The sequence below is a fragment of the Lagenorhynchus albirostris genome, chromosome 11, assembly GCF_949774975.1.
Source record: "Lagenorhynchus albirostris chromosome 11, mLagAlb1.1, whole genome shotgun sequence".
Classification (NCBI taxonomy): Eukaryota; Metazoa; Chordata; class Mammalia; order Artiodactyla; family Delphinidae; genus Lagenorhynchus; species Lagenorhynchus albirostris.
In genome coordinates, this window is record NC_083105.1 from 68,445,576 (window position 1) to 68,466,493 (window position 20,918).

Here is a 20,918-nt window from a genome sequence, read left to right on the forward strand (position 1 = left end):
TTGTTCTCAGGGATACCACACTCTCCTGGTTTTCAGCTTACTTGCAATACTTTCTTAGATTCCTTTCTAGACTCATTCTCTTCTACTTGGCCATTAAGTCTTGAATTTCCTCAGTACTAAATCTTGGGAACTTTTCCTAATCTAGTTCTCTCTTAAAGTGAAGACAACCATATGATAGCTCTTCAATTAACACCCATATGCAAGTAATACACAAATTGATGTCTTCAGCTCAGACTTCTTTCAGCTCCAACATGTACATCACACTGATTAACATCTCTACTCACTTCTATATCTTAAAGGAACCTCTAACACAACATGCACAAAAGAGAACTCACATTTTCCACCCCCAACCTGGTCCTCTTTCAGTGCTTTCTCTATAAGTGAATCATGTCACAATCATTCCAGAATTCAGTTCTGGAAGCCATAAATCCTGGTGTCACTCCTGATATGTCACTCTCCCTGATGCCCCTGCAGCCAAGAATCAGCAAGACTTGCCATCTTAAGCTCTCAAATCTGTTCACCTCTCTTCATATGAACTGCTACCACCAAGCCTTCTATGATAGGCTCCAAGCTACCCCTTCATACAAACTGTTCTCTACACTCAAGTCAAAGTGATCTTCTCAAAACTTTAATGTGGTGCCACATTCTTACTTACAACTTTTTAATGGCATCTGATTACACCTGTGATAAAATTAATGTCCTTATTTTGGTCTATTAGGTCCCACAGGGCTTAGCTCTCTGCCTACTTCCATAATTTTATCTTACATCAATCACCCCTTGAATTTCCGCACTTCAGTCATTTATTTCACTTCCTGTAATTCTTCATGCTCCCACGTTCCCTTTCAACACTGGTCTCACATATGTGGTTCCTTCTTCCTAGAATGCTCTTTCCCCATTTTCTATGGCTGCCCTCAAATTGTGCCTACTTATTTCCTGTTCATTCTTTGGATCTCAGCTTAAATATCATTTCCTCAGGGAACTCTTCTTTATACTAATACTATAGACTATACACTAAAGTTCTGTTATTATTTTGTGATTATTTGATTGCTGTCAGATGCTACAAATGCTACTTTTGCTAACTATACCATCTACAGTACCTATCATGTCGTAAGTGTTCAATTAATATTTGTTAACTAACTAAATACATAACAAGAAAGATAACTGAAATGCACCCATGGTGGATAAAAGTGATTCAGAAAAGAGCAGTGATCCAGAAAATAAGAAGGAAAATAATCTTGACATAGCAAAAATGGTCAAGAAGAACAGAAAAACATACTATTCTTTTTAAAAAGGTAAATTAGGATGAATGCTGGGAATAGGTCACTGGGTTTGAAATAAGGCAGATTACAGACATCCTTAGTGAGGAGAGCTTTCATGGAGTGCTCCAGGTTAAGACGTGCATGTGAATAGTGAATAGAAAGAGTGAGAGAAAATTATTCTTTAAGACAGTTTTCCTAAAGCTTTGTAAAGGTAGCATTTACCTTTTAATATCTCTATGAATATGATGGTTTTCATGTAAATAACTGAGGCCATTAGCTGCACCCTGAGCAATCTTGCATCTTATGCACCAAGAGAGTGGTGGAGTATCATCCTTATGAAGTAAGAAACAAACCAATTAAAAAAAAAGAGGAGGATAAAAAAAATCTATGAAAATATACAATAAGATTTTTTCTAAGCAGCTACTGACAATTATATTACATTGCTAAGAATTTACAAATATCACTTTTTAAGTTGTTAAAAAATAATCTCTAAATACGATCAAATGGGGATTAGTATTTCTTATTTAACAATAAAAATATATAAGAGCATCTTCAAAGTCTAGCCTTGACTGATAGTTTTACATTTTAGATTATCACCTGCTAGGCAATTCCAGTTGTTTACATACCAACTGTATAGTTTTCACAGACCAGGAAAAATATTAAGACTAATACAGTTTAAATGATCCTGTCACGAAGTAAATATCAGTATTCCAACACAGAAACATAAAGCCTAACAATGTGATGAACAAACATCTTACCAAGCAAGACAGTCTGTCTAGCAATGAACCATTGGGCATGTAAACATACACTAAGCAGAGGTCATCTCCATCACTTGAGAAACCAAGTAGTTCTACTAAGTTTTCATGTTGACACCTGTGACAAATAATTTTCCACTCAAAATTATTATGATACATACATATATTTAGCTGTAGGTTATAAGTTATTCAATTTAGAGCTTTAAAAAAATGCAAGAAATAATTATATGCTATATATCACTGTAATATGATACATATGTTTCTAACATCTTTATATATGTTTATTATAACTGCTTATAATTTTCTGCAAACAGTTCTCCTTTCAGTCAATATTAATCAACATTAGAAGCAAAACTGCTTTTGATTTTATAGCAAAAGCTCAATAATTCAGATCATTGGTACTTGTAATAGTTTGGTTAAGAACTAGGCTGATGTTTACCTTTGTTTTGTATAATTTTCAATGATAGCACAAACAAGATTTCAAGAAGTGTGTTGAAACTTGTATGACAATCCTTTCAAGAATTCTTTAACACATCCAAAGCACTGATTTATAGACATCTGATTTTTAATTACATCTAATTCATATATTTTTGATATTTAATCATGTCTGATTATTTACAACCTAATTTGAGTTTCTTTATATACTTGAGAGTAATAAAACTAAATAGAGCTGAAGTATAACAAAACTGCAGGCATCTGTGGCACAGTAGAAAGAAACCTGGGTTCAAAGTCCTAAGTTTAAAGTCCAGTTCTGCCACCTCCTGGAAATGTGACCTCTCACAAGTTAACAGCCTCACTGAGCCTCAGCAACTTTACCTGGTAAATGTGGATAATAATACTTATTATGTAACATGAATGCTGTGAGAATTAAATGAGCAAATATATATGAGAGCCCAGAAATATTTTATGAAGTGCAAATTAAGACAGTAAGTGCTCCATTTTCCACCAAATTGGCACATTTTAAAAATGAGTAGGGCTTTCCTGGTGGCGCAGTGGTTGAGAGTCCGCCTGCCAATGCAGGGGACACAGGTTCGTGCCCCGGTCCGGGAGGATCCCACATGCTGCGGAGTGGCTGGGCCCGTGAGCCATGGCTGCTGAGCCTGCGCGTCCAGAGCCTGTGCTCCGCAATGGGAGAGGCCACAACAGTGAGAGGCCCATGTACCGCAAAAAAAAAAAAAAAAAAGAGTAGATAACATTTGCTGAATTTATACTAACAAGGCACTGCAGTAAGTGATTTACCTGCTTTGTTTTATTGAATCCTTACAATAACTTAATGAAGTATTTCATTATTAAAATAATTATCCCATTTTATAGATGAGAAAACTAATGAATAGACAGTTAAGAAACTTGGTTAAGTTAAGAATGAATAGACTTCGTCTTGCGAGACCACTGGAATCACAACTAACTGCTGAACAATCAATGACAGGAAGACACTGGAATGCACCAAAAAAGATACCCCATGTCCAAAGACAAAGGAGAAGCTGCAACGAGATGGTAGGAGGGGCGCAATCACAATAATATCAAATCCCATAACTGCTGGGTGGGTGACTCACAAACTGGAGAACACTTATAGCACAGATCCACCCACTGGAGTGAAGGTTCTGAGCCCCATGTCAGGTTTCCCAACCTGGGGGTCCGGCGACAGGAGGAGGAATTCCTAGAGAATCAGACTTTGAAGGCTAGCGGGATTTGACTCAGGACTTCAACAGGACTGGAGGAAACAGAGACTCCACTCTTGGAGGGCACACAAAAAGTAGTGTGTGCATCAGAACCCAGGGGGAAGGAGCAGTGACCCCATAGGAGGCTGATCAAGACCTACCTGCTAGTGTTGGAGGGTCTCCTGCAGAGGCAGGGGGTGACTGTGGCTCACCATGAGGACAAGGACACTGGCAGCAGGAGTTCTGGGAAGTACTCCTTGACGTGAGCCCTCCCAGAGTCTGCCATTAGCCCCACCAAAGAGCTGGGTAGGCTCTAGTGCTGGGTCGCTGCAGGCCAAACAACCGACAGGGAGGGAATCCAGCCCCACACATCAGCAGACAAGCGGATTAAAGTTTTATTGAGCTCTGCCCACCACCAGTCCCTCCCATCAGGAAGCCTGCACAAGCCTCTTAGATAGCTTCATCCACCAGAGGGCAGACAGCAGAAGCAAGAAGAACTACAATTCCGCAGCCTGTGGAAGGAAAACCACATTCACAGAAAGACAGACAAAATCAAAAGGCAGAGGACTTTGTACCAGATGAAGGAACAAGATAAAACCCCAGAAAAACAACTAAATGAAGTGGAGATAGGCAACCTTCCAGAAAAAAAATTCAGAATAATGATAGTGAAGATGATCCAGGACCTTGGAAAAAGAATGGAGGCAAAGATCGAGAAGATGCAAGAAATGTTTAACAAACACCTAGAAAAATTAAAGAACAAACACCTAGAAGAATTAAAGAACAAACAAACAGAGATGAACAATACAATACCTGAAATGAAAACTACACTTGACGGAATCAATAGCAGAATAACTGAGGCAGAAGAATGGATAAGTGACCTGGAAGACAGAATGGTGGAATTCACTGCTGCAGAACAGAATAAAGAAAAAAGAATGAAAAGAAATGAAGACAGCCTAAGAGACCTTTGGGACAATATTAAATGCAACAACATTCGCATTATAGGGGTCCAGGGGGAGAAGAGAGAGAGAAAGGACCCGAGAAAATATTTGAAGAGATTATAGTTGAAAACTTCCCTAACACGGGAAAGGAAATTGCCACCCAAGTCCAGGAAGCACAGACAGTCCCAGGCAGGATAAACCCAAGGAGAAACACACCGAGACATATAGTAATCAAACTGAAAAAAAGTAAAGAAAAATTATTCAAAGCAACAAGGGAAAAATGACAAATAACATACAAGGGAACTCCCATAAGGTTAACAGCTGACTTCTTAGCAGAAACTCTACAAGCCAGAAGGGAGTAGCACGATATATTTAAAGTGATGAAAGGGAAGAATCTACAACCAAGATTACTCCACCTGGCAAGCATCTCATTCAAATTCAATGGAGAAATCAAAAGCTTTACAGACAAGCAAAAGCTAACAGAATTCAGCACCACCAAACCAGCTCTACAAAAAATGCTAAAGGAACTTCTCTAAGTGGGAAACACAAGAGAAGAAAAGGACCTACAAAAACAAACCATAACAATTATGAAAACGGTAATAGGAACGTACATGTCGATAATTACCTTAAACGTGAATGGATTAAATGCTCCAACCAAAAGACACAGGCTCGAAGAATGTATACAAAAACAAGACCCATATATATGCTGTCTACAAGAGACGCTCTTCAGACCTAGGGACACATACAGACTGAAAGTGATGGAGGAAGATATTCCATGCAAATGGAAATCAAAAGAAAGCTGGTGTAGCAATACTCATATCAGATAAAATAGACTTTAAAATAAAGAATGTTACAAGAAACAAGGAAGGACACTACATAATGATCAAGGGATCAATCCAAGAAGAAGATATAACAATTATAAGTATATATGCATCCAACCTAGGAGCACCTCAATACAGCTATAACAGCTATAAAAGAGGAAACTGACAGTAACACAATAATAATGGGGGACTTTAACATCTCACATACACCAATGGACAGATCATCCAGACAGAAAATTTATAAGGAAACACAAGCTTTAAATGACACAATAGACCAGATAACATCTCACATACACCAATGGACAGATCATCCAGACAGAAAATTAATAAGGAAACACAAGCTTTAAATGACACAATAGAACAGATAGATTTACTTGAAATTTATAGGACATTCCATCGAAAAAGAGCAGAATATACTTTCTTCTCAAGTGCACATGGAATATTCTCCAAAATAGATCATATCTTGGGTCACAAATCAAGCCTCAGTAAATTTAAGAAAATTGAAATGATATCAAGCATCTTTTCTGACCACAATGCTATTAGATTAGAAATCAATTACAGGGGAAAAAAATGTAAAAAACAAACACATGGAAGCTAAACAATATATTACTATATAACCAAGAGATCACTGAAGAAATCAACATGGAAATCAAAAAATACCTAGAGACAAATTACAAGGAAAACACGATGATCCAAAACCTATGGGATGCAGCAAAAGCAGTTCTAAGAAAGAAGTTTATAGCAATACAAGCCTACCTCAAGAAGCAAGAAAAATCTCAAATAAACAGTCTAACCTCACACCTAAAGGAACCAGAGAAAGAAGAACAAGCAAAACCCAAAGTTAGTAAAAGGAAAGAAATCATAAAGATCAGAGCAGAAATAAATGAAATAGAAACAAAGAAAACCACAGCAAAGATCAATGAAACTAAAAACTGATTCTTTGAGAAGATAAACAAAATTGATAAACCTTTAGCCAGACTGATCAAGAAAAAGAGGGAGAGGACTCAAATCAATAAAATTGGAAATGAAAAAGGAGAAGTTGCAAAGAACACTGCTTAACTACAAAGCATCATAAGAGACTACTACAAGCAACTCTATGCCAATAGAATGGACAACCTGGAAGAAATGGACAAATTCTTAGAAACGTATAACCTTCCAAGACTGAATCAGGAGGAAACAGAAAATATGAACAGACCAATCACAAGTAATGAAATTAAAACTGTAATTAAAAATCTTCCAACAAACAAAAGTCCAGGACCAGATGACTTCACAGGTGAATGCTATCAAACATTTAAAGAAGAGCTAACACCCATCCTTCTCAAATTCTTCCAAAAAATTTCAGAGGAACACTGCCAAACTCATTCTATGAGGCCACCATCACCCTGATACCAAAACAAGACAAAGATACTACAAAAAAAGAAAATTACAGACCAATATCACTGATGAATATAGATGCAAAAATCCTCAACAAAATACTAGCAAACAGAATCCAACAACACATTAAAAGGATCATACACCATGATCAAGTGGGATTTATCCCAGGGATGAAAGGATTCTTCAATATATTCAAATCAATGAATGTGATGCACCATATTAACTAATTGAAGAAGAAAAACCATATGATCTCTCAATAGATGCAGAAAAAGCTTCTGAAAAAATTCAACACTCATTTATGATAAAAACTTCCAGAAAGTGTGCATAGAGGGAACCTACTGCAACATAATAAAGGCCGTATATGACAAACCCACAGCAAACATCATTCTCAATGGTGAAAAACTGAAAGCATTTCCTCTAAGATCAGGAACAAGACAAGGACGTCTACTCTTGCCACTACTATTCAACATAGTTTTGGAAGTCCTAGCCATGGCAATCAGAGAAGAAAAAGAAGTAAATGGAATACAAATTGGAAAAGAAGAAGTAGAAGTGTCACTGTTTGCAGATGACATGATACTATACATAGAGAATCCTAAAGATGCCACCAGAAAACTACTAGAGCTAATCAATGAATTTGGTAAAGTTGCAGGATACACAATTAATGCACAGTAATCTCTTGCTTTCCTATACACTAACAACAAAAGATCAGAAAGAGAAATTAAGGAAACATTCCCAGTTACCACTGCAACAGAATAAAATACCTAGGAATAAACCTACCTAGGGAGACAAAAGACCTGTATGCAGAAAACTATAAGACTCTGATGAAAGAAATTAAGGATGACACAAACAGATGGAGAGATATACCATGTTCTTGGACTGGAAGAATCAATATTGTGAAGATGAGTATACTACCCAAAGCAATTTACAGATTCAATACAATCCCTATCAAATTACCAGTGGCATTTTTTACATAACTAGAACAAAATATCTTAAAATTTGTATGGAGACACAAAGGACCCTGAATAGCCAAAGCAGTCTTGAGGGAAAAAAAGGGAATCAGACCCCCTGACTTCAGACTATACTACAAAGCTACAGTAATCAATACAATATGGTACTGGCACAAAAACAGAAATATAGATCAATCATACAGGATAGAAAGCCCAGAGATAAACCCACGTACCTATGGTCACATACTCTATGACAAAGGAGGCAACAATATACAATGGAGAAAAGACAGTCTCTTCAATAAGTGGTGCTGGGAAAACTGGGCAGCTACGTGTAAAAGAATGAAATTAGAACACTCCCTAACACCATACACAAAAATAAACTCAAAATGGATTTGAGACCTAAATGTAAGACCGGACATTATAAAACTCTTGGAGGAAAACATAGGAAGAACACTTTGACATAAATCACAGCAAGATCTTTTTTGATCCACCTCCTAGAGTAACGGAAATTAAAACAAAAATAAACAAATGGGACCTAATGAAACTTAAAAGCTTTTGCAAAGCAAAGGAAACTACAAACAAGACGAAAAGACAACCCCCAGAATGGGAGCAAATATTTGCAAATGAATCAACCGACAAAGGATTAATCTCCAAAATATATAAACAGCTCATGCAGCTCAATATTAAAAAAACAAACAACCTAAGCCAAAAATGGGCAGAAGACATTCTCCCATTTCTCTTTGGAGAAAGAGACAGTTCTCCAAAGAAGACATACAGATGGCCAAGAAGCACATGAAAAGCTGCTCAACATCACTAATTATTAGAGAAATGCAAATCAAAACTACAATGAGGTATCACCTCACACCAGTTAGAATGGGCAACATCAGAAAATCTACAAACAACAAATGCTGGAGAGGGTGTGGAGAAAAGGGAACCCTCTTGCACTGTTGGTGGGAATGTAAATTGATACAGCCACTATGGAGAACAGTATGGAGGTTCCTTAAAAAACTAAAAATAGAATTATCATATGACACAGCAATCCCACTACTGGGCATATACCTAGAGAAAACCATAATTCAAAAAGAAACATGCACCCCAATGTTCATTGCAGCACTATTTACAATAGCCAGGTCATGGAAGCAACCTAAATGCCCATTGACAGATGAATGGATAAAGCTGTGGTACATATATACAATGGAATATTACTCAGCCATAAAAAGGAAGAGATGTGGATGTAGAGATGTGAGATGGATCTAGAGACTGTCATACAGATTGAAGTTAAGTCAGAAATTGAAGAACAAATATCATATATTAACGCATATATGTGGATCCTAGAAAAATGGTACAGATGAACCGGTTTGCAGGACAGAAATAGAGATACAGATGTAGAGAACAAACGTATGGACACCAAGGAGGGGAAAGTGGAGGAGGGTGGGTAGTGGTGGTGGGATGAATTGGGAGATTCAGATTGACATATATACACTAATATGCCTAAAATAGATAACTAATAAGAACCTGCTGTATAAAAAAATAAATAAAATTAAATTAAAAAAAAAGAATGAATAGAGAGGTGAGAAACTTGGCCAAGGTTATTCTGCTAGCAAGGTCCAGAGATTGGTACTTAACAAAAAATAGCAGTAATATTTAATGGTGGTGAGGTAGCAGTGAAGTCTGAAATTGTAATAAATTGGTGGTAGAAGTATAAATTACAACTTATTTACAAAGCCATTTGGACAAATACTTAGAAAGTCTTTAAAAAGTTCATGCATTTGGAACCAGTAATTCTTCTAGGACTGTCTCCAGATGAAATAAGCAGATTTGTATTTAAAAGTTTATGTACAAAGAGATTTAAAGGAGCTTTAATAGGTTATATTGAAAATTAGAAACAAACCTAGAAGGGTAATGTTAAATAAAATATAATCCTTATATATGCTAGAATGTTATACAATAATTTTAAATGTTTTAAAATTATTTGTAATGACATGGGAAAAACGCTACACACTCATCATGAAGCAAGTACATCAAAATACTAGCAGTGGTTATCTCTGAGTGATATATTTAAAAGATGACTTTTATTATTTAAAAATATTTTCCTGATTATCTATTTTGAACAAGTTACTTTCAGGAGGGGTTAGGGGTATGAAGAACAAATCCTGAACAGAAGGCTTTTTAGTTTTTTCAGTGTGCATTATTTTTACTGTGAATGAATTAATTCCAGTCTATTCTTTCTTTCTTGAAGTTAAGCAACTAGAATTGGTGATTTATAGCAATGGGTCTAATGAGAATAAATTGGTAAATCCCATTAAGGATTTAGATCAAAAGCTCAAGTTCTGGAGTCAGACAGATCCGGATTTGAAATCCACATATTTATTGTTTATGTGGCCTTGGGCAAAGTTTTTAATGTTTCTAAATCTCAGTGGGAAAATAGTGTGTGGGTGTGGGGGGTGTTATAACAATTGTTGGTTACTACATTGCAGTTTCTGGTCTATTGTACACACTCAAGTATCAATCACTATAATTACTGAATAAATTTCCTAATTTATTTCTCCGTCTCTTCCTGATAATGTCCAACAACTTTCAAACATACTGAGTCAATGCCTTCTAAACATTCTTACATGTAACACTTCCCTGGCTTATGGTGTTAACTTATATCAAAGGGACTATTTGTCATATATATATATATATATATATATATATATATATATATATTTACACATATATGTATTTACACATATATGCACATACATATTATATCTACAATTTATCTCTTGTGAACTTTGGGAGCAGAAAACACAATAATGGAAGTTAGTTGAAATTCCATGTAATTTTCCCATGATTTAGAATAACGACTGCTGTTTAATCTACACACATACGAAAGAGTATATGCAGTCACAGAATTGTAGAGTCAAAGTTCTTTCAAGTTCTCTAAACTATTTTAATTTACATATTTGAAAATATCACTAGTTCATGGCACACTCTAGGTAAGAAACAAGTCCCTTACTCCTTGTCCTGCTTTTTTCCACAGTACCACACTGCCAGATTAACTTACTTTGCCATTACTTTTATTTCTTGATCAAACTGTTGTTTCAGTTCTTCAGTACTAATGTCAACCATCTGAAAAAATAAAATAATATACACTATAATACAATACAATAACCCCAAGTCTCCTAAAGCTAAAAGGGGCACACGAGATCGTCTGGCTGACTCTGCTTTCTTTAAAATAGTAAGGCATCATTCTCCCCATTTTATAGAACAACTGAGAACTAGAAATATTATCAATTTGCTCAAGGTCTCATGGCTGGTGAGTGGAAGGAAGAAAACCTTATAAACCATGTAACTACATAAACCTCATTGAGTCACTGTGGGAACAAAATGAAATAATATGAGACTTCACTGCATAAACATTCTGGAAAAAAAATTAAATGTAATAGAAAACATAAGCAAATTTGAAGGCAAAAAGAAAAACAAGACCTGCAAAAGTATTTGCAACATAAATGACAAAGGGTGACTATTGTAAAAATATGTATTGTATTGGTATTTTTAGAATATAATAATAGATTTAAAATATAACAAATCAATAAGTAAATGGTAAACACTCTAATAGAAATGGGAACAAAGGACATAGGTAAGAATTAGGAAAAGGTTTTCTTACTGTATATTTTCTTTTTTTTTTTTTGCGGTACGCGGGCCTCTCACTGTTGTGGCCTCTCCCGCTGCGGAGCACAGGCTCCGGACATGCAGGCTCAGTGGCCGTGGTTCACGGGCCCAGCCGCTCTGCAGCATGTGGGATCTTCCCGGACCGGGGCACGAACCCGTGTCCCCTGTAAAGGCAGGCGGACTCTCAACCACTGCGCCACCAGGGAAGCCCATTGTATATTTTCTAAGCTTTATTTTTAAATGAGAAAAGTAATACAAGGAAGCTATTTTTATAAAATTCTTTTAGAATCTTACCATTTTAATATTGATCATGCATGAAGCACTGTGTAGAGTTCAGCTTCTCTATTTTGTGAATCTCCCCAAATTATATGTATAATTGTATGTATGTGTATATAACTACATTTTTTTATAGGGACAGAGTCCGTAGCTTTCAACAAATTTTTAAATGTTAAGAACTGCCAGCTTAGAATGATGTTTATTTAAAGAAAATACACACTGAAATCATATATTTCCTAAAGATTAATTTTAAATTTATTATATAACACACTAAGAAGCAACTCTTCTCTAATTCTTTGTCTTCCTGAAAGTATAACTTACTGCTGCAAGCTTCTTCACTGCTACAGTCCTGTTGTTCACATAGCCTTTATACACAACTCCAAATCCTCCCTCTCCCATCTTGTTACCACCGACAGAAAGGGGTCGTTCATCAAAGTTATTTGTGACATCCTTCAATTCATAATATGAAAAACTGTGAAAACCTATAATGTCAATAGAATAAGAAAAAAAGGGCTTCAGTAAAAAAGAAACTGGTTTTAATAACTTCAGTATTTTCTCAATTTGGATATTTCATACATATGCAAATATTTACAATTTTGTATTAGGTACAGTGGAAGAGAGTAAAACCATTTTTAAAATACAAATTTTAAGGTTTACCTTGAGAATTCTGTTTGGTGGTCCTCCACTTAAAACTCTAGTCACTTATTTTCTTTATAAAATGACCCTTTTAAGTTATGTAAATATTTACTTTTTTTTTTCATAGCTTCTGTGGTTGTTCATATATCCTATTGCCTCTACTCACTTATAACACTGACTAATACAATGAAGATGGCACTTAATAAATCAGGGGAAAAAAACAACCACAAAAGAGCTATTACCAGAGTGCACAAACAAAAGGAGAGATTGATTTTAAAGCAGTGATGGTCTTAATAACAAACCCACTAGTGTAAAGCACTGCAAATGTTACTTACGTGTATCAGTAAATTCTAAACTTCTATTTTCTGGACACGAGGAGTCAGGTGGCGTATAGTTTTGTTCAGTATTCTCATCAGATATCACAGGTGTCCTGTCTTTGCCATAGAGGGGCATATGTTTCTGCTGAACTGTTACAGTAACTTTAGAAGGCAGTGTATTAATAGTTTTGGGAACAGCATCTAACAAATGAAATAAGATACAAGTTGTCATTCCATTAGAAAAAGTGTTTGTGAAAAAGGTAAATTAAGAACTTGGTTCACTTAACATCATTCCAGTTTCTACACATTAGCCCCACATTTTCACAGCACTACACAAGAAGCTATCTAGTAAGAATTTGTAAATTTTGATAAGGATGGGTAAGGCAGTGTTTCCAAAAAGTGGGTCATAAGCCACTTGCAACAGAAGGACTGAAGTAGTTGTTTAAAAACTTAGATCTTGAACCTAATTCAAGAATTCTGATAATGAGGTCTAGAGTACAGCCTGGGAAGCTACATGTTTAACAAGAACTCCAGGGGATTCTTATGCCCTCTGAAGGGTGAGTACCACTGGTGTACATGGCATCAAAGGGAGAAAAAGTAGCTTATGAGGAAGGCAACTAGACACCAGCCCACTGGAACACAGTGTAAGGAATTCACGATCACAGAGTCCCATCAGAGTGGAAGTTGAGGGTGAAAAAAAGCAAGAGTTTTTTCTCATCATTCTAAACTTCTTACTGGCACAAAACCACCTGACTTTAATGGTGGGATGAGACTCAATCCTGAAGCCTCCATTTCCTTAGCAGCAAGTCTGCAGTGTCTGGCGTGCTTGCTAAAGAGTTGGGGAGAGTTGAAAGAATGAAAAGGAGTCTTAAATGTAAGGCTCATCTACTATGAGAAAAAAGTAAGAGTCAGAAGAAATGTTCCTATTTCTGCTACTTGTCTTTCCACCCTAATTATTGATACCCTAGAAAGGCTCAGTTTACCTGGTAGCAAAAGACTTGCAGGGGCAAAAAACTCATTTTGGACCAAAAGATCCACGAGATCACCAACTGTGCAATTTGTGGTGCCCCAGTCAAACAGTAATTCACAAGTGGGACTTTTTCCAGTTTGAAGTAATGCTTCAAATCTCCTTAAAGTAAGTAAAAGAGAAACAAGATTAGTATGTAAACAGAGTTAACATGTAAATAGGAATTATTCCCCCCAGCAGCACCCCCCTGCCCCGTCTAGTCCCGAGCACTTCCTACAATACAGCAAGAGAATCAGCAAGGATTACAGAGAACAGGAAAGATAGGCAGAAGGATAAAAGATGCTGAAGATGATGATAAGTTGACAGACACTGTGTACTTACAGTGGGCTACAGGGTGCACACACATGAACCCATTTAACTCTCGAAAACACTATGAATATCATACTAATTTACCAAACAGCAAGCGTGAGAGGTAAAGTAAGCAGCCTACAGCCACACAGTCCATAAACTGTATACAAATTGAGATTCAAATTCAGATCTCGCTTGACAGAAGGGTATACTCTCAACCTACTAAGCTATATTACTTCCCTACATGACATACTCACTCTGTTAGCCATATGATTTTTAATAAACCAGCCTGCTTAAAGAAATAGAATATACACAAACTTGGAGAATTATCCCAAGTTAAGAAATAGTTTTATTTCTGTAGTTAAGAAATATAGTTCTTAACTATATTTCAGTTAAATTGAGGGAAAAACACAGAGCAGTTTTTCATTCAAAATTTCTTTAATAACTAGTTTTGGAAGTAACATTTAAAAAGTTGAACAACTTGGCTTTTCCTGAAATTTTTTTATTTCAAAAAATTTCAAACCTACAGAAAAGTTGAAAGAATAATACCATGAACAGCCATCTGCTCTTCATCTAGATTCACCAAATGACCAATGGATAACATTTTGCCATGTTTGTGCTCTCACCCTCTCCATCTCTGTGTCTGTGTGCTCACTTTACAGAGTGTACGTCAGATGCCTTGTAGAATTCACACAGTCTAGATTTGTCTGACTACTCTCTCACGATTAAATTCAGGTGAAAACATGTTGGTAAGAACAGTACAGAGATGACAATGTGTCCTTTGCACTGCATCACATCTGGAGGCACATAATTGCAGTTTGTACCATTATTGACGACACCAGTTTGATTACCTGGTTAAGGAGGGGTACTTCAGATTTTTTCTCTATAAAACTACCTTTCCCCTTTGCAATTCATAAATAACCTGTGGATAGTACTTTGAAATCGTGTGCGTATCTTGTTCACTAACACCCTTTCACCTTGTGATTTTAGCACTCCCTGATGAGCCCTCCGTAATCAATTACTCACTGGTAGTTGTAAATTGGTAACTTTTTAGTTCTATCATTCTTTCAATAATTATGTGCTGCCATTATTCTGTAAAGAAGAGTCTTTTCTCCTCACTACCACTCCCTTGACTATGCTCTCAAAGTGTTAGATAGTTAATATCAACAAACTGTCTATAAAAATGGTTTTCAAGGTTTAAACTTAAGTTTCTTCCAAGTAATTTAAGATGCTCATCCTTCATATGAGAAAACGTTTCCTGAAAGGACTAGTATGGGAGCTAAGGCTTCAGGTTTTTTTCAGGTTAATGCTGAAAATCACAAATAAATTTCTTTTCCCCTTGCTTCCAAAGACAGATTTTGACATAGGTTTGGGCTGAAATAACTGGCAAAAATAACATGTGTACTTATATCTTACCCTTAATCAAGCAGAGACAAATAGAAAGATGGAAATTATCTGAAGGTAGTGTTGAAAAATCCTGGCTAAGAACTAAGAAGTCTATTCATAGATGTGTACATGTACAAGCAACTTTAAAATGTCACATTTGAAGAATTCCTAAAATATACTGTTAAAGTGAATTAGAGACTCACACACTTTTAGGCTCCAGAATTTTACTACAGATTCTTAAAATATTCTTATGTTACTTCAATCTGGAAATGACAGGTATGAGGCAGAGTGAACTAGGCTCAGCTTGCCAAACAGAAATTTAGAGTAAAAGTTGGAATCTTGATTTTAACCTCAAAAACTTATTTGCAATATCACAATATTGACCTAGCTGATATGCTGGAGAATGAAGCAAAAATTGCAAAAAAAAAAAAGGGTGTGTGTGTGATTTATTACCATTATCTCCCCTAGAGAGAGGTTTATTTTCTGAACTGCAGCAGTAGACAGTATTTGTACCTATTAATCATTCTAGGTTGTGATGTAAGAATTTAAAAAGAATTTTATGTTACCTTATGTGAAACTGATTGTATCTATCATCACCAGATGGTTTTTTAATAGCAACTGCTAACTTCTTCCATCCTTCTTGAGGATCAATAAAATCTGACAGCTTTCTAATTAGTCCAAGATTGAGGCAGCGCACATATGTTGATGCTGTTATGGGTTTGTTCATCTTTTATTCCTAAAATACGGAAAATTCTCATTAAAATTTTACAGTAGCTTTAGCGATGACATCTGTAAGCTTATACATCACACTTTGCTCTAACTTATGAAATGTTGGGAACTCATTACACAATAATAAAGGAACACTCCGAAGCCAGGTAGTTGCTATTTTCATCTTTCTCCATCTCTAAATATCAATTAAAAAATTACAGGATTATTTTTGTTCCGGCACTAACATTTTCCAAGTGAAATTTACACAAGGGAGCAAAAAGTTTACTTTTTCAGAAAAATTTATGTAAACATATTCAGGAATCAAATCTATTAAGAAAAAAGTTTTCAATTTAAAATATTTTTCTCAGTCCGTATTTATTTACTATTAAACATTTATACAACACTCTTTGGTGGAAGTAAAAACAAATGTCTTGAAATAATTTGTACAGCATTAAAAGATATGGTCTATCCACTGACTTTTTACATAACATGTTCTTCCTTGGTGCAGCCACGATTTCTGAATCCATCAGATCTGCCTGATGACAATTCATTCCCTACTAAGGCAAACCCTGTGGTTTACCACCTAACTACTCTCTAGACAGAACTTTTATTTCCTCAGTCCCCCTTTTCTTCTGCTACTCCACCCTGGAGAGCTGTAGCCAGGGATAAATCTCACAGTTTTACTTGTACACCAGCACTGCTGAATACAGCTGTGGAGAACCAGGTAACTGAGCAGACTGGTATAAGTACAAATTTAGGGGACCCTTTTCCATCGGGCCTTCAACACTGCTGTTAGTCCTTTCACTTGTCTTTGCTCATCCTCCCTGGTGACTATTTCACACCTTTAGCTCTGTCCACGTGGTTTTATTTGATCTCCATCTCCCTCATTCTCAGCGGGTGGTCACCTTTCCTTCTAATTAATCAAAACAAATAGATTTAGATATTCTTCTGTCAATTACTCTCCTGCTCCCCTACATATCTTTATTTTTAAAGTGTAATATAATTAATTTTTGGAATAAAGAATATATTCATGTGGTATGAAATTCAGACGTTACAGAAGAGTAAGAAGCAAAAAGTCTCCCTGTGTCTTGTGCCTCTTGTATTAGCATTCTCTTCTCTTTGGCCTTCTTTGACCACAGCTAGGTAGGTCCATCTACTCTCAACTTAATTACCTTTCATCACTGCACAATGTATTTGTAATCATATATTTATTTGTTTAGTTGTTTACTAATGGTCTACCCCATTAGACTACAAACTCCATGAATTCAGGGTCTATGCTCATTTTATTCACTAATATGTAACTAATTACTAGCGCTTTGTAGATACTGGTGTTGTTAAGGGTTAGGAATGAATGAATTTCTTGCCCAGGACCATGCTAGGTGGTTTATATATTTCACTTAATCCTCACAGTGACTAAGGCCGTTTTATCATCTCTATTTCACAAAGGTCGTAAGTGAAAGAGCTAGGTCTTGAACCATATCTGACTCCAAAATTCATGCCATATGTCCCTGTTTCTCTAACTCAATGCATTGTTCATGTCTCTTTTCTAGAAAGACCAGTCCTTTCATTCATTCATAAACTCAATAAACATATATGTCAGGCTTTGTGCTAAGTGCTGGGAGCTACAGAGAAGAGAAAAATCTTTGTTTTCAAGCTTCTCAGTCTAGCAGGGGGTGCTAACAATTACAATGAGAATAAATGTTACAAGAAGGGTGAGCAGAGTGTTAATGGGGTCCAGAGAAGGAGCACCAAGGGAGGCAGTCTGAAGGAGGTATGCCAAGACAGATTTGGGGGGTGAGAGGTTGGAAGGATGAGTGAAAAGCAATGGGGATAAACCCAAAAGGAAATTCCAGGCAGCAGGAATAGCATGGGAGAGCATGGGTTAGGCTAAGGCAAGTAGTTTGTTAGGGCTGGACCACAGGACGCATGTCATTAAAAGATGAGATTGGAGAGGTAGGCAGGACCAAGTCATCATGTGCCTCATATTCTATGACAAGGGGTTTAAACTTTATACTAAAAGTTACAGGGGAGCCAATGCAGGATTTTAAGGAAAAGTGGTATGTGATCTTATGTAGTTAAGTGGATTCCTCTGGATGAAACACTGAAGGAATGTATATTAAGGCAAAGAGAACAGTTTGAAAATTTTGCAATAATCTAGAAATGAAGGCCTGAAGAAAGAAGTATACAGTTGGGTAATGGGGAAGAAAAAACTCCAAAGGTGTAGGAGGCCAAATCAAAGTAATTTCAGGATATTAGAGGGAAAGGAGACTGAGGGAAACAAAGAAGCTGATTCCTGGCTTTTTCAGCTTGGGTAGTTATGTAGATGATAGAGGAAATAATGTGTTCAGTCCTGGTCATGTTAAATGTGAAATATCTACCTCTGGCACCACCTAGGGGAGTTGGCACTAAGTAGCTCAATATATGGTCTGGAGCTTAGGAGACAGGTTCAGTAATACTCATATATTCATACATGAATAGTTGGTTGAAACAACAAGAAATATAAGCCTGTCTATTAGGAATATATAGAATGTGAAGGAACGAAGGAAAAAAAGAAACTTTTAAAAGTACTGATGCGTCATGGAGGTAAGTAGAGAACTAGGGCAGTAGAATACCAGAGATTTCTAGAATTAGCCATAGGTTGGTATAAAAGACCCAGAGAGGTCGAAAAAATACTGATGGGTAACCAGAAGGCCTTTGGGTGACTTAAGAACTGTTTTAGTGGAGCAATGAGTACATGGTAGAAATGTATTTTCCAGGAAGCCTGGCTATGAAGGGAAGGAGAAAGGAAGAAAGGATGAAAGAAAGAAAAAAAAAAGGAAAGAAAAGGAGCAGCTCTCAAACTATGTACCCTTTACATGCTTAAAAATTGCTGTGGACTCCAAAGAGCTTTTGTTTATGTTGGTTATATTGCCAATATTTACCATGTTAGAAACTGACACTGAGAAATTGAAAAATTACTTATTCATTAATTCATTTTAAATAATAATAAATGTACTACATGTTAGCATACATAATATATTTTAATAAAAACTATATTTCCCCCCAAAATATGAGTGAAATTTTTTTATAGTTTTGCAAATCTCTTTAATTTTTAGCTTAATAGAAGACAGCTGGATTCTAATATCTGCTTCTGCATTCAGTCTGCGGCAATGTATCATTTGGGTTAATGTATATGAAGAAAGTCCAGGTTCACACAGACATACAGTTGGAAAGGGAGCAGTATTTTAACAGCCATTTCACAAAGTAGTATTTTTCTTTGACGCTATACTAAAACTTGGTAAGTGACAATTTCCTGAAAGTTAGCTGCAGTGTGGAATCTGAAACCATATCAATGAACTTTGTCACATTAAAATCCATGGCACTCTGAATGAATCTTTTACCCACACGTGATTTCGACCTTACGAACCTCTTGAAAGAGACTCAGAGACCCCAACCACCCTCTGGGAACTGCTGGTTTAAGGTTTAAGACAAAACTTGGTTGAAGATATGAAACGGATAGTAAACAGAGGTGAAGGGGTCAACCCTGAATAGAAGAAAACCTCTTCTTCTGAATCTAACAGGAGGGAAGCAGAGGTTTGGATACAGATATATTTGAAGCAAGAGAGAGAATTCCTATACAATGTTATTTTCTCTGTGAAGCAGGAGGTGAGGTCATCCAGGGCTAGGTTAAGAATCGCTCAAGCACCTTGAGGGCCACCTCGTAAATGCCTACTATTCCTTCGAGCTCAACACAAAAGGCACTACTGGCTTTTCCTGACAGTCATCTCTTTTGCTCCAAACTGTCACCTGGTTATTATTCTATTGTAACAATTATCATATTTTATTATTTATTGGTCTGCTTTCTCTCCTAGAAGGTGTGCTCTCCTGGGCAGGGACCCAACCAAATTCAGCTTTAGCAGCTATTCAGAATATTTGTGCTGAATGCCAGAAGGCTGATTTTTTAAATTAAGAAATCACATCTGCCTATAGATTTTACAGTTGCTACATTCACACTACTTTTTCTTATTTACTTATATTTCTCTCCATTGTTAAGAAGTACAATGTGATTGACAAAGCTAGTAAAGGTAGAACTGCTTAGTAATCCTAAAAGCTAGAGCTAAAATACAAAGAATTGAGAATAAGAGCAATCTATCTGAAGAAGAGGGATAAATTCTGTAACTCTCCTGCATCCAGATTTCTAACAAAGGTGATAGTGTAGGGATGCCAGAAAAGGAAGGCCTTCTAACAACTCCTCCTTATATTAAAGTCTGGAAGTTCTAAACTTCAAAATTTAAAATGTTACTTAAAACATACATCCATCTATCACCACCAACACATATTTGGAAGAACATACACCAAAATATTAACCGTGGTTATCTCTTGATGGTGATTTTTATGGTGGTTTTGTTTTCATTTACTTTTCTGCATTTTCTGTAATGAAAATAAATGATATGTGCAGAAAAAAATTAAAAAGTGTCACCTCTTTCAAAGTATTCAAGATTTTACTTTAGTACATTTAGGATTAATAGAAGTGGAACAGGATATATTGCTTACAAATAAATAAATATATTCATGACTATTTTCTCATACCATTAATTCTCATGGTAAAGAAAATCCATTCATATTTTCACACTAGACAACTCAGCCAAGAATACGAGGTAAGGCGATCATTGAGAAATAATACTAAAATGAGTATCTGCTTGTGGAACCCAGTGCCTTCCCACCTGCATGCGCATTCTCAAACAAAGTACAGTTCAAAATAGAAATTAAAAAAATTCATATGAAATGCATTAATAAAGTTTTAAGGTTGTGCTTCACTAACAGTCTGATCAGAGGAAGAGAGTGTAGAGGGGTGGATGGAAGATGGACTTTGAGGTTGCCTGGGCCTGGGT

At 36.2% G+C, this 20,918-nt stretch overlaps 1 protein-coding gene across 2 annotated transcripts in view; it reads right to left on the reverse strand.

Moving 5' to 3' along the window:
• IRAK4 (interleukin 1 receptor associated kinase 4) overlaps positions 1 to 20,918 on the reverse strand; it is a 27,782-nt gene extending 6,864 nt beyond the window's left edge. The window contains exons 1-8 of one of the 2 annotated variants that reach the window (XM_060166496.1): positions 20,849 to 20,918; positions 15,906 to 16,075; positions 13,622 to 13,767; positions 12,657 to 12,839; positions 12,007 to 12,167; positions 10,802 to 10,866; positions 2,018 to 2,132; positions 1,482 to 1,591 (exon numbers count right to left, since the gene is read on the reverse strand). In XM_060166496.1, the coding sequence (XP_060022479.1) occupies positions 1,482 to 1,591; positions 2,018 to 2,132; positions 10,802 to 10,866; positions 12,007 to 12,167; positions 12,657 to 12,839; positions 13,622 to 13,767; positions 15,906 to 16,066 (941 nt within the window). In that variant the 5' untranslated portion in view covers positions 16,067 to 16,075; positions 20,849 to 20,918. Of the gene's footprint in view, positions 1 to 1,481; positions 1,592 to 2,017; positions 2,133 to 10,801; positions 10,867 to 12,006; positions 12,168 to 12,656; positions 12,840 to 13,621; positions 13,768 to 15,905; positions 16,076 to 20,848 lie in introns of those variants that run through there. The other variant, XM_060166497.1, reaches the window with a different exon arrangement.